Source organism: Taudactylus pleione, unplaced genomic scaffold (genome assembly GCF_031769625.1).
Source record: "Taudactylus pleione unplaced genomic scaffold, aTauple2 ptg000188l, whole genome shotgun sequence".
NCBI classification, from domain to species: domain Eukaryota; kingdom Metazoa; phylum Chordata; class Amphibia; order Anura; family Myobatrachidae; genus Taudactylus; species Taudactylus pleione.
Genome location: NW_028284590.1, coordinates 2,408,399 through 2,423,245, shown reverse-complemented (window position 1 = coordinate 2,423,245; position 14,847 = coordinate 2,408,399). Strand labels below are relative to the sequence as shown.

The 14,847-nt window shown below is 44.2% G+C and overlaps 1 protein-coding gene across 2 annotated transcripts in view; it reads left to right on the top strand.

The window, feature by feature from the left end:
* Positions 1 to 10,681, top strand: part of PDE1A (phosphodiesterase 1A) — a 344,517-nt gene extending 333,836 nt beyond the window's left edge. For both annotated transcript variants that reach the window (XM_088476422.1, XM_088476423.1), the window contains exon 14: positions 10,174 to 10,681. In XM_088476422.1, coding sequence (XP_088332548.1) covers positions 10,174 to 10,226 — 53 coding nt within the window. In that variant the 3' untranslated portion in view covers positions 10,227 to 10,681. The remainder of the gene's footprint in view (positions 1 to 10,173) is intronic.
* Positions 10,682 to 14,847: the final 4,166 nt, after the last annotated feature.

Here is a 14,847-nt window from a genome sequence, read left to right as displayed (position 1 = left end):
CACAAGCTTGTTGCCCAAGGGCCCTCACAGACTTTAATCTAGCCCTCTGCCGGTGCTGGCCCACCCCGAGTGCCCAATGTCGTTAAGTCATCCTGAGGTGGCGAGGTCAGCAGCACTGCTAAGTGCAGCACTGACCAGGACATTATGAGTGCGCTCCAATTGGCTGTACAGGCTGCAGGGTGCCTGTCTAGAGCGTCTAAAGGGCGCTCCGGCGGTGCTGTAGCAGCGCTCCTTGTTGTCGAGTGCTGTATGGCAGGTTCATACAAGTATCCTTCCTAGCGGACTTGGAGCTTTCTTCTGTGGGATTTGTACCCATGAAAGCACCTGGCAAATGCAGGTAGCATCTTTCTCATTCTCTTGGGTCCTGCCAATGATGCTATTTCTCCTGAGGAATGCAGCATCGTATATAAGTCATTGCATAGTGCCTTGGAGCAAGTTAGATCATTTTGCCCAGCTACGCTGTTGGCCAAGAAGGACATTCCGCTTAAGCCCTTTGCATCTGTATTCATTCCGGTACATGGGGTTTCTCTTGTGTGATGAATATTTCATAGACAAATGCTTGCCTATGAGATGTTTGGTGTCATGCACCTTTTTCGAGAGTTTCTGTGCTAGTGCTTATCAGCTTGCACGGGGGAAACCAGGGTAGCCCACTACCTCATCATTTCCTTTGTATTGGCTCTGATGAGTCTCCAAGATTTGCCTTTCTCCCTTTTCCGTCAATGAAAAAACAGAAGAGCCGACGACTGCTCTCTGTTTCCTAGTTATTGAAATCGATACTGTTGAGGATTGTTGTCGGTTTCCCCTGGAGAAAGCAAATAAGCATCTTTTAGGGATTTTCCACCTTGTTTGTAGGGTCATCCCTATGGGCAGAGTTTTTTTGCAGAAATTGAAGAGGGCTGTGGCAGGTGTCTTCTGCAAACACCACTTTCTTTACCTGACTGTGGACAGGACCTCTATAATTGGTCCCACTTTTTGCACCGCGTCAGTGGAGTGCTTCTATAGCCTGCCCCAGTCTGGTCTGTAAAATTATTTTTTTTACATGTGCCGCAGGATCTACAGGCTTTGGTGCATATCTTGATGGTTTGTGGTGCGCTGCACCTTGGCTAGTAGATCGGGTGAGGGAAGATATGACCAGGAATTTGCTCCGACTTAAGCTCTTCTCAATAGTGGTGGTTCTGCAGTGTTGGAGTGAAAAGTTACATAATGCTAGCATAATATTATGGTGCAACAATTTGGGAGCTGTCCAAGCTGTCAACCATCAGCGATCTTCTTCACTTCCAGTTGTTAAGCTGGCCACACACATAGCTATTTTTTACCCAATCTGGCCGATTCCGACACATTGGAACGACAGATCGTGTAAAATATGGCCAAATCCTGAGTAAATCGTGAGTCTCCACTGATCGCACATTGCAGTAAGGCAGATCTGACAATCTAGGACACGATGCACTGTGAAAGTCTGACTGCAGGTGAGATCAGTTGAAGATTAGACACCAGATCTTGTGCAGATCATGTGGAGATCGTGTGCAGAGCTGCCGGGGAGAGTTTCAAGGGAAATCGCACACAAATCGTACACATCGACTGATCATGCGCAGATCGCCATGTGTGTGGCCAGCTTGAGACTTCTCACTAGACCATATATGCATTGCTGCATTTGTAATATACAATTTCAGGCTAAGTATGTTCCTGGGGTGTAAAATGCTCTAGGAGATGCATTATCTCGTTTTAACTGGCTTATATTTAGAGAATTAGTGCTTAATGCTGCCCCCATTGGAGACTGTTGCCCTACTTATGTTTGGCAGGTCCTCAGCCTGGACGGAAGAAATTAGATCTTGTTGTTTTCCTCTGTCTAAACTTTTCTTTTGGCTCCGAATAACTTGCTTTGGTAGTAAATGAGATTAGGGAGCATCTCTTGATGCTTCATTTTTCTGAGACATACTTTTGTTTTGTTGGCTGTGGGTCAACGCCTTTATATTTGCTGCGCTGTTTTGTGCTCTGCAACTATCGACGTTGGTTGAGGGTGTGGTTGTTTGACTTTTATGGTGTCTGTCTCAGTCAATTTGTGCAGTTTTCAAGTCTCTCTTTTAGTATATTTTCATTTCAGGTTTTGCATTGGGCGCTATTTTCTATTATGAACCATAATAGTTTGGTCACTAGTCCTCCGTGGTTCTATCTTGTATGGAGCACTGTTTTGCGTGTTTTGTATTCATTTGCCATCTATTCTGGTCTTACAGACTCCATTTTCCTAGTGTTTGTGTTGCTGGCTCTCTTTTGAATGGTGACCAGAGAATTAGCTACTCACTGCTTAGCAGGGGTGTATGAGGGATTTTGTTTTTCCCTACAAATAGCACTAATGAGCGTATTTATACACATATATCCTCGCGCCTCGTATTGTTGTTGTGGAATAGTTGAACACAAATAAGTTAGTTGTTATATACAAGTCATTGCCTAGTTTTGTTTTTCATTCTTTTTTCCGCCACCATACTAACATTTTAATAATTCACTTCGAGATCAAAAATAAATTTGATAAAAAATTTTAAACGCCAGCTCCAGCTGTCATGCGTCTTTATTTGTTATATAATGTTCTATTTGTTATGTATTTATTAAAGGGGGAGCCAAATGACAGACTTCAACCACTAGGGAGTTTAATAAAAGCATGGTGCAGATGCTAACTGTGCGTTATCATGTGTCCGTTAACAAGAGACATAATGGAGAATGGATAATAATCAATATTGTCTCAACAAATGTAAAATCTAGGGTAGTGCATTTTGCCTGTAAAGTAATTGTATTACCTACTGAACAACACACTAAACCCATCACATGGATTAGACCAAGATTTTGGAATGTGTTGTTACAGAGGTAAAACATATAGTAGAATGAACGTTATCAATGGGACATGAACAGAATTTAGAATTTTCATGAGTGACATATTCATCCACATCGTCTGTGAGATGTCAATTTTTTTTGTCACCAAATTTTTGGAATAAATGTGAACAGCATATTTGTTATACACACAAAAATGTGACATACAATATAGTTAAACTTCCCCTATTCAGAGCTGTTTGTAGCTTGATCTAACAACCAGAATGTCCCAAATTTGGTAGGGAAACTAATTAGGACATGGGAAGCAGGAATCCACCAAAAAAAAGTTTTGTACAAAAAGTCGACAATAGTAGGAATTAGAGATGTGCGTGCTTTGGTTTTGGATCTGGATACACCTTCGTGTTTTGATTTTGGTTTTACAAAACCACCCTTAAGTGCTTTCGATCTAGGTTTTGTTTTTGTGTTTTTTTAATTGAAAAAAAGGTTTTTAAAACCAGCTAAAATCATGTAATTTTTGCAATCCAAAACCCGAAATTCTGATTTAAAATCCGAATTCTGAACCGGTGGAAGATCAGAACCATGACTCTGTCTGAATTCACAAAATTCGGGTGGATTCAGATTTCTGGAGAACAGAACGGCACATCTCTAGTATGAATATGGAGCTGTACAATGAGAGCACAGTGTGAAAATGGACAGACATATGAATAACAAGACTAAATGTAATGAACGATGACCTGTATTGTGTTACACTAATGATAGCACAGCAATAACACATTTCTCTGTCCATTTGTATATCATTTTGGCCCTTCTATGATCTATTGACTGCATTGGAAAATTAAATATACATAACCAATGATATATGTGTATTTGTTTGGTATAGAACTAGACTGTAAGCTCCAATGGGACAGTGAATGATATGAATAATACAATATTCTCTGAAAGGAGCTGCATAATATGGTGGTACTATAGAAATAATAAATATATAGCTGTTTCAATGGGAGGACTCTAATTTGCCTATTGGTTAGAGGCAATACTACAATTTATTGTGGCCTGGCTTTGGGGAATTACAGGCGGCAGATAAGTGAACTACACTCAGCATGGTATATCACAGTTATACAATCACATGCAGTAGTGCCCAGGATATCATCATAACCAACATCACTGTGATACTAACTTAAAGGCAGGGCCGAAACTAGGATATCCGTCACCCGGTGCAAGGCAGCAATTTTGCGCCCCCTCCATTCCTTTACCTGGATTTTGTCCTTGCTCCTCCATAAGGCAGTGCAGTACTCAGACGTCCCTGGTATAGTAACTTACATTATTCCACACACCATAATGCCCATTACACATTATGCCACACACTGTAATGCCTATTACCAAAGTGCCACTTACATATTTGCCCAACACCATTTTATATCCCACAGGAAGGCTTCTAATTACTTTAAAATTACCTGCTCGTTGCCAGGGGGTTTATGCTCATTGCCAGGGGTTACATGCTCGTTGCCATGGGGTTTCATGCTCGTTGCCATGGGGGTTTCATGCTCGTTGTCAGGGGATTTATGCTCGTTGCCAGGGGTTACATGCTCATTGCTAGGGGGTTACATGCTCGTTGCCATGGGGTTACATGCTCATTGCCATGGGGTTACATGCTCGTTGCCAGGGGTTTTCATGCTCGTTGCCAGGGGATTTATGCTCGTTACCAGGGGTGCCAAGCTCCTTGCTAGGGGTTTCATGTTCATTGCCAGGGGTTACATGCTCGTTTCCAGTGGGGTTTATGCTCATTTCCGGGGGGGTTTATGCTCGTTGCCAGGGGGTTTCACGGGAGAAGATGCAGCTTTCAGCATCTTCTCCTGGCAGCGCCAGCGTTCCCGGCACTTCCGGGAACGCTGTGTGCATTGCGCTCTGCTAACAGACACTAGAGTAGGACCTCTAGCATCTGTCTCTTCTTTGGAGGCGGCCATTTTTGGATGGCCGTTTTCAGCAGAGTCAATGCGGACGGCTAGTCCGCATGGAATCTGCTGAAAACGGCCATCCAAAAATGGCCACCGCCAAGGAGGAGACAGGCACTAGAGGTCCAGTAAGGACTTCTAGCATTTGTCTCCTCTTTGGCGGTGGCCATTTTTGGATGGCCGCCAGATGGCTGTCAGTTTTTTTCACCCTCCCGGCAATCCCCACCCGGTGCCCGTGCACCTCTAGCCCCCCCCCCTAGTTGCGGCCCTGTTAAAGGGCCCATTCATCGGCGCTGCAATTCTCCAATCCCTCAACACCTATCCGATAAGCTGATCAAAACTGATCGATGATCGCCGATGATTGCCGATCCCTTAGGGAATCGGGGAAATTCTATATGTTAAAAATCCCTGATTTGCCATGCCCGATTATTTTGTGGTCAGGATTGACAAAACATGTTGGATTTCCACGATGCTCCAATCCAGGTGTCTGGGTATTGGGGAATTGCGACAATCTGTCACTGATGTATGGGGACCTTAAGACTTTTATGACAGTACAACCATCCCCTGCGTGATCACAACTGGCTTGTACTCAGGGGCGTATCTATAATGGATGCAAGGTGTGCGGTGCACACAGGATCCTGGATTCAGGAGGGGCCCACACTGCACAACCTGCACCCATATTTTTAAAACTTACCTCTCTGGAGTCCTATGTAGGCTGTAGCAGCGCTGCACAAATTGTCTGGAAAATGTTCCCGGTGCTTTGCACATGTACAGTAGGAAAATCGACGGGAAGATGGCTGCCACGCCATTTCCCTGGTGACCTGCACATGCACAGTAAACTCTGGACACAGACCAGGTCTACTGCTGCACTCAGTGCACTACTGGATGCCAGGTAGAGAGGAGGGGGCCCCGGATGGAGACTGCCCACAGACCCCTTCCTCTCTTAAAACGCCCTTGCTTGTACTGTAGGATAATTGGTACTGTAGTTGTAAGGAAAATAAAGTTTGACTCAGCCATTAGTTTTGGGTGTTCTGAAGAAGATGAATTCCACTCTTCCTTACCACACTGTAGTTTAATTAAGTGTATTAAACAACAATGACAATTACAGATATGCCCAGCTATAGCCTTGCGCTGGCACGGCAAATCGTGTCACGCAAGCCTGCGAGCGGATACACGCACTGCATACGCGCCTCCATAGATAGGCATGGTATGATCGCTGTGCGTGCCATAACGTACCGTAGCATTTGCAGGCGCGGAGAATCGCATGGCGCGATCAGCCACAATGTAACTGGGCGCATCTGTACCAATGAGCTCGGGTCATATTTCAGCAATGGCACTCAACACAAAATACATATTAGAGATATAATTTCCTTTCACAGAATAGGAAAGACCTATAAAAGTAACATATGGCACTATAATTAGTCTGAATAGATATGTAGACCATAGAATTTAGGCAGAAAGGGAGACTGTAATGAGAAACCATCAATGCTGTAGGGTTGGTCTGGAAAATTGCAAATCTCTCTAAAGAGACTCCTTGGCATTTTAACTTATAAGCTAATGTGATCTGCTGCAATTATCACGGAGATAACAGGCCATCTGCAGCCCATTAGTGCTCGAAGAATACACATTGGTATGATTGATAAGGAGTCGGATTACCTCTTACCTTCTGTGTGCAGAATTCTATTGCTGAATCAAATGGAAATATATTTTACTACAGCGAAGCAAAGGACAAAAACATGGAAAATCAGTGATGTCATAACTGCTGTTAGTTCTGGGTTACTGAAAAAAATAAGTTAATTTTGAAATTAATTTGTGGCGTTTCATTAACAGCGTGAAATGAGATGTTAAATTGAGTTTCTTAATGAAAAAAAATACGACAATTTTTTTTTTTGTAATAAAGCTCCTTACAAAGGGCATCAAATGAGTTTCTGCTAAGTTTCTTTTTCATCGCTAAGATGAAACTGCTGTTATGTCCCTTCATCTAGTCCAGTGGTTCTCAAACTCGGTCCTCAGGACCCCACACAGGTCATGTTTTCCAGGTCACTCAGCAGGTGCACAGATGTATTCATTACTCACTGACACATTTTAAAAGGTCCACAGGTGGTTATAATTATGTCACTTTTGATTCTGTGAAGAGACCTGGAAAACATGCACTGTGTGGGGTCCTGAGGACTGAGTTTGAGAACCTGTGATCTAGTCAACTGTAGCTAGTTACTATTAATGATTTGTTAATCTAGCACTAGTTAGATTGATTTTGGGAGCTGCTGACACTGAAACGATAAAGAGGTATGTGTGTGCAGCGCTACACCTAGTGTAGTGTTAATGTCAGTTTTAGCTATGCAGTGTGTGGGCTTTTGTGTTGTGACTGTATATGTGTAGGTAGAAGGTATAGGTAGAAGGTACAGAACCTTCTACCTATACATACAGTATACAGTCACTACACAAAAGCCCACATACCTCTCTAACTGTAGCTAGTTGTTTGGTATTGCAATCTTCTCACTTTCATAGTCAGCTATATATTTCTAGGGAATACAGTTAATATCCTGTCGGAATCCCGTTGTCTAAATCCCGACATGTGACTAAAGACAGGCGTCTAGACGCCTATCTTTAGCCCGATGATGGAATCCAGACAGGACGGTTTCCCAAACGTAGGTAAGCAGGGACATTTAGTTCTTAGCCGTGGGGGGAGGCACCTCCCAGGGGAAATTTAGGGTTAGGCACCCCCGGAAAGGTTTAGGCTAGGGGAAGGGGGGGTTTGACACCACTGGGGGGAGGAGTTAGGGAGGGAGAAGGGTAGGGTTAGGTGACTTACCGGCACTGTCGGGATTCTGCTCCTGTCGGGCTTCCACTGTTGGTATTTCACCCGGCGACTATTAATCCGCTGGGATTTCATACCCAACCCATTTCTAGGGCTGTAACTAGCGATGTGAGAGCAGTCCGCCATGCAGGGCCCAGGTGGCGGCATTGTTGCTGCCCCATGGCACCTGCAATTGGCTTACAGGGTGTCTGGAATGGCACCCTGCAGTCTGTAGAGCCGCCTGGAGTGTCCATAAGAAACTCCAGGCACTCAACTTACAGCTTGTAGAGAGACCCAAAGAGTGTTCTTTGATGGAATGCCATGATGTCATGTGTTCAGTGGCGGAACCAGCACAGGGCATATTTAAGCCCTGCTACGGCCCTGTATAGTAACTCTCCTGCAACAATGATGGTTTAGAAGCTGGGGGACCAGGCTGTTCAGATACAAGTACAAGTACCAGCATGCCCTGACATCCAGAGCCCAATGGGACTTGATGTGCCAAAGAGGAAAACATAAACACTGTAATAAAAAGTAATTTACTTTACAAAACAAAACAAAAAAAACAGTTAGATCAGGGATGGAATTCAACTGCATAACTGTCGACAATCCATGGCTTTACACCATCGATAGATACAATAACCATTAATGGTTGAACCATCCATGATCACCACTTGCACATGCACAGTCAACGGCCATGCATGAGCAGACCATGGCCACCAGCTGCCATCGGACTTCTGCTGCCATTGTTCTACTAATTACCATCAGTGTCATACTATCAATGGTTGCTAATTGTTGATGGCCATCCCTAAATTGGGTGACACTAAACTACTCCTTGTCCGCAAATAACCAGTTCAAAGTGGCTTCACTCTATGAGGTATATTTACTAAAGTGAGTGTTTCTAGAAGTGGAGATGTTGTCCATAGTAACCAATCAGATTCTAGCTATTATCTTCTAGAAGGTGCTAGTTAAATGTTAAGTAGAATGTGATTGATTGCTATGGGCAACATCTCCACTTCTAAAACCCAACACTTTAGTAAATAAACCCCTTTGTGATTAGAAGGTGGAAAAATAGGTGTGATTGGTTATTTGCATCCAGACCGTACATGTGGTCTCTGTCAACTTTACCAATTAGATGGTGTAGCCCCCACTCTTGAGGGCAGGCCAAGCCAAACTAGATCACAGAACAGTAAGTTTCCACCACACAGGCTCTCAAGACAGAGGCATATCTGATTGGCAGTTGCCAAGTAGAGCGTGATGCTACATTTTGCACACTCTGTCCAGCAATATTGTGAGACAGACAGGGTAATAGGTATACTACTCCCCATCATGGATAATGCCACCATTTCAGGTTCAAGAACTGCATTGCGTTCTGTCCTAGTCGTCCTCTGTAGGATTATCATGTAGGATTTAAGTATTGTTTTTGCTGCAGTGTGCTGGGGGGCAAATCTCCTTTTTTTCTGTCCTCTGGTGTCATCAGACATGATGTCAACAAGCCACGTGGCCACTCCAGTGATGTGCTACATGAAGTGGGCTACACCGCAGACTGAGAAGATAAACAAAAGAGCAGGGTGCATACTGGGCACAGACTGGTAAGAAGGTGTTGCAAAGACTGGTGTTTGGCAGAGGGAGCCCAAGCATTACTCTTGCACAAAGGCCCATTGCATCCATAAAATATCATCCCTTTTATGAGGAGCACCTTACTAATGCTGAAGTATCTGCTGTGGTAACACCAGTGCTGAGATTACGATTTCATATAAACCACTTTAAATAATGAATAGCTATTGTTGATGTCAATTATAATTTTGAATTTGAATATATTTTGAATTTGAACTTGTGTCTCCTATACAGTATTTATTACATTTTTGTATTGTTTGCATACATCGCCATGACACCTATGCAGTCTGGTGCTATTAAGTGTGCAAATGACATGGAGGTGGATGTAGTATCCTGGTGACAGTGAGGTATGCAGTCGGGAAGCCGACGGACCTAATCCCGACAGCCGGCTTCCCAACTGCTTAATCCCAGCGAGGGTTAAATGACAGGCGTCTAAGTCTAGACACCTGTCATTTTACCGATACCGGGAGACCAGCACCTGGCATCCCAATCGAAGGGATGCCGGGTGCCACTGCGGACAGCCGCGGAGGGGGGGAGGGTTAGGTTTAGGGCTCCCGGGTGGGACTTAGGGTTAGGCACTCCCCTGGGAGGTTAGAGTTAGGCTAGGGGGAGGGAGGGTTAGGGTTAGGCACCCCGGGGGTGTTAGGGTTAGGCACCCCGGGGGTGTTAGGGTTAGGCACCCCGGGGGTGTTAGGGTTAGGCACCCCCCCCCAGGGGACTTAGGTTTAGGCAGTGGGGAAGGGTGGGTTAGGTTTAGGCACTTTAAGACTGGGGCCAATACAATGATAATTCATTGATCTTTTCTTTCTTTGACAATGTCCAGCTCCTACCATCACAATGAGCACAAATGAACTCCCCTAAGCTGGAACGGACTGGGGCAGTAGATCGGCCCCCACATCATATCACAATCTGTGATCTCAGATTTGTAACTGGGAGCCACATGTACAATATTGCAGCTTCAAATAATGACCTTTCCTCTTGTTTCCATTTCAGAAAGAAATTCCAAGTCCATTAACAACAATGAAGAAAGTGGCAGGAAAATTTGAACCGTCACATTATGCTGACTAGGGTGAACCACCATCATCAATGGTGACCTGATGAAAGACGGCATAGGAAGAGCTTGGATAAAGTTTAATATTGCACAGAAGAAGACGGGACAAAGACTTTATATATCTCTTATGAATGTCGCGGCTACTTTGACACTGGAGAAATAGACTCTTGTATACGTTAATCTTCAGATTTTAGTTTTCCAGCATTGATTAGGCATCTTGTAGGAGAGACCATGAAACCAGACACGGTACATGCAGTGAAAAAATTTGTAGTAGTTTTATTATTTATGAATAGATCACATATACACAAGAAGAACATGTAAATATCAAGAGGGTGTAAATAGATTGTTGACCTATGCACTTACTTTTTTTTGTTACTTTCCAAAAACTTTGACACTAGAAAAAGCTATTTGTTTCTCTCCGTTGTTCCCTTGTGGGCTTCATCTTTCACTTTTTCAGACTGTTAATAAAATTTTTGTCCATTTTGACGGGTTTGTTTTTTTATGTGATTAGCATTGTCATAGACTGCTTCTCTTGTTGTACCATTAAAAATCGCCCGTCACCAACACCCAGTGGAGTTGGTAATCTTATAGGCTGCACTAGTACTCATTAGAATGCAACCTTCAGTTCATTAGACCTCATTTCATCTGTCAACCAAACTAAGACAAAAAATAAGACATATTTGTTTGCCAATTATTCATCAATTAGAGTAATACACAGCAGATGAAATTGTGAATAAAATCAGCTTTTTTAATTATTCCCATATCCCCAGAAATCAACAAGTATAAACATTTAGTTGAGGCATAAAATAAGAATAAAACTTGACGTTTGTCTGAAGAGCTATAATAACAGTACAGCCAATGGGAGTGTGACTATGCAGACCAATAAGAAGCAAGGACAATGTTGCTTTTTATTGGTCAGCCGACTCATTCCTATTGCAGCGGCCAGTTTACAATAGCGAATGAGAAATGTTTTCTGATACAATGCAACAGAAATGGGGAAGCCACACAAGAAACTGTGTCAGTGGGCTGTTCCTGGGGCTTCCACCACTAGATGGCCACTTATACCAGTATATCTGTACTACATTAATTAGCCTCAGCACTTTAAATATACACTAGACATTAGTTTGTGAGGATTTGTTTTTTGTTTTTTACATCTTTCATTATTCATAGATTAATGTAATTGTATTAATGATAAACTGTAGTCCTATTTATTACACAGAGCAAAAAATTTAAATGAATATCTGAGAAACTCAACATGGATTCCAAGGGATCTCATGGAATAGGATCAGAGCTGCATTTAGAAGGGAGGCAAAGAGGCCTCCTCGGTAATGGGATAGAACATGTAGAGATCAGAAGGAGGAGAATTGGAAATCGGGATATATAAGTTCCAGACTGTATTTATGGATGGAATCTTCTTTACTAAAAAATCTGCAAACTCTCAATATTCAGTCTACGATGACAGACACATATAATGAGGTTTTCTTGTCTGTGGGAGAACATACCGAAGAATTCCTGGAGATATCTGGCCAAGGTCTTAGTCACCACGGCCTATGACGCTGCTTTCACACATCTGTAATCTAACCTGAGCCCGCTTGCTCTACAACTATCTTCCTGAAAAACATAACTTGCCAATGGATCATACCATGTTCTTGATCTGGACTGACCTGTGTTATAGTCTTTGCTGGGCCATACCAAATAATGTTTTGGGTAAATCAGCACAAACGTGTTAATGTGTAAGCATGGACATTATCAGCAATAATACTTTTGCTGATCATTTTATTTATTTAATGGTAGCATTCAGTCCATGGCCCAAAATAGAGTAGCAGCAGTGTATAAATTTCCTCTTTAAAGACAAAACCTGCTAGGTTAATTGACTTCTGACAAAATTAACTCTAGTGTGTGCAGTAAGGAACGAGCTACAGGGAGGCTGAGACATGTGACTTACTAGGTATATGGGAAGGTAGTTGAAGGTCCTTCAGAAAACAACAACCTGAAGCAGTGCTGTAAATAGAAGTAGGCTGTAGTCCATTGGAGGCTGTTAAGCTATTGTTATTACTTTTATATAGAGTAAGTTATTGTAATTGTAGGTGGCACTAAGGGCTTCCAAATAAAGTATTTACTATTTCACTTCATGTTGACTTATTTTTTTTTGCGAATTAATAACTTCAAAGCAATATCTTCGTCTATGGGTTATTTGTCACATGAGATTAGATTGATCAAACTCTGGGGGATAAATTTATTAAAGTGCGGGTTTTTAGAAGTGGAGATGTTACCCGTAACAATGAACCAATCAGATTCTAGCTATTATCTTGTAGAAGATGCTAGATAAATGATTAGTAGAATCTGATTGGTTGCTAGGTCTATATTGGTTACAGAAGTATGTCCTGATCTGTAGAGAGATGGATAGGAATGAAGGTGAACATTCTTACCATGATATATTTATATTTTCGCAATTCTTCTGATGCTCTTACCATCCACATAGACATTGAGGCCCTCATTCAGAGCCATACGCTCTGAGCAGAGCGCACGCTCTGAATGAGGGCCGGCCTCCATAACTATGGAGCGTCCTCCTGGACGCTCGTATAGGTGTGGGTCACCACCCACAGCCTATACGAGCGTGCATTTTGATGGCCGCGATGGTCGTGACCATCGCGACCATCGAAACTGCGAGCCGGAGCCTGCGGTTGAGGTTTTCAACCGCAAGCTCCGGAGTGATTTTGGCTCTATCAGAGCCAAAATCACTCCCACTGACATCACTAGTCAGGGAGGCACACCCCCGGCACGCCCACCAAAGGGGGCGTGCTGTCAATCAACATCGACAGCACGCCACCTTTGATCAGACACAACGAGCGAAGGACTTTCCTTCGCTCGTCGCGTCTGGCGCATGCGCACGACGGAGCTCCCTCCGTCGTGCGCATGCTCAGTACAGAACATCGACCCACTTGCGAGTGGACAGCTGCTCGCGAGTGGGTCTGAATCAGGGCCTGAGTCTGTAGTCAAAATTAAATTCAAATTCTTACTTTATTAAATAAATGAAAATGATCAGTATTGGTATATTATGTCTCAGAGCAGCTTCTTCAGAATATATTCTACATACTATTAATGTATACTCATGAATTCGGCAGTACCAATTGTTATGGAGCTGCTAGAAGTACTGTATTTGGACATTAAACCCATACATGTATGCCCTGCATGCATCAGAACATGTGGGAGAAGAGATCATGGTTATTTATTTTTCATTTTAATGTAATATGTCAAATCTTCCTTTCAGCTGCAAGTCAGAGATATCGCACCTCAGGCATGGTCAGGGTGCAGAGTGTGGGAAGGTTCTTCTCCTTTACAATTGTTTCCAAACTACTAAGGTTGAAGAACCCCATAGGACCAGACCAGTCCATTGCAACCACAATACCTTCTCCACTGGTCACCCAGTGTTCTCCCCAGAAATTTTTTACAGCCGGGTGGCAACAAAAAGTAGCCGGGCGGGGGCCTTCGCAATTATGTGTGTGTCGGGAAAAGGGGTAACTCCCTTACCAATCCAGCCCGACAGGTCTCAGGCTGCTCCCCCACTGCCTCTGTCAAAAGTGCCCATTATGCAGTGCCCCCTGTAGTTTTCCCCTTTATGCATTGCCCCCTGTAGTTTAGCTTTGCCCTTATGCAGTGCCCCCAGGCTGAAGTAGTGCCCCTATGTAGTGCCCCCAGACTGGTCCCTTATGTTGTGCCCCCGGGCTTAAATAGTTTCCCTTATGCAGTGCCCCCAGGCTGGCCCCTTATGCAGTGCCCCCAGGCTCGTCCCTTATGTAGTGCCCCCAGGCTGGCTCATTATGCAGTGCCCCCAGGCTGGCCCCTTATGCAGTGCCCCCAGGCTGGCCCCTTATGCAGTGCCCCCAGGCTTAAATAGTGCCCCTTAGGCAGTGCCCCCAGACCCTTCCAGGCCCTGGTCCCAGCCCCAGCCACAGCCTAACCCTATCTCCCCCCCACAGCCTAACCCTAACCTCCCCACCGCAGCCTTACCCTGACCTCCCCACAGCAGCCTAACCCTATCCTCCGCAGCCTAACCCCTCCGCAGCCTAACCCTAACCTCCTCCCCGCAGCCTAACCCTGACCTCCCCACCGCAGCCTAACCCTGACCTCCTCCCACAACCTAACCCTGACCTCCCCAAAGCAGCCTAACCCTAACCTCCCCACCGCAGCCTAACCCTGACTTCCCCACAGCAGCCTAACCCTGACTTCCCCACAGCAGCCTAACCCCTCCGCAGCCTAACCCTAACCTCCCCCCCGCAGCCTAACCCTGACCTCCTCTCACAGCCTAACCCTGACCTCCCCAAAGCAGCCTAACCCTAACCTCCCCCCCGCAGCCTAACCCTAACCTCCCCACAGCAGCCTAACCCTGACCTCCCCTCCACAGCCTAACCCTACTCTCCCCTCCGTAGCCTAACCGTCCACATTCTAAGAATGTAAACATTTCACATAGTTACATTTCAGATGTCAATATTGTGAACATATTATTGGCTTGTAAATTTGGGGGTGAAATTAGTTCAGTAAAACTAGCCTTTTGACTCTTCTGATATATTTTTTTAACTGAGATGAGAGTGCATTTAACTGAAATTTAATGGCGT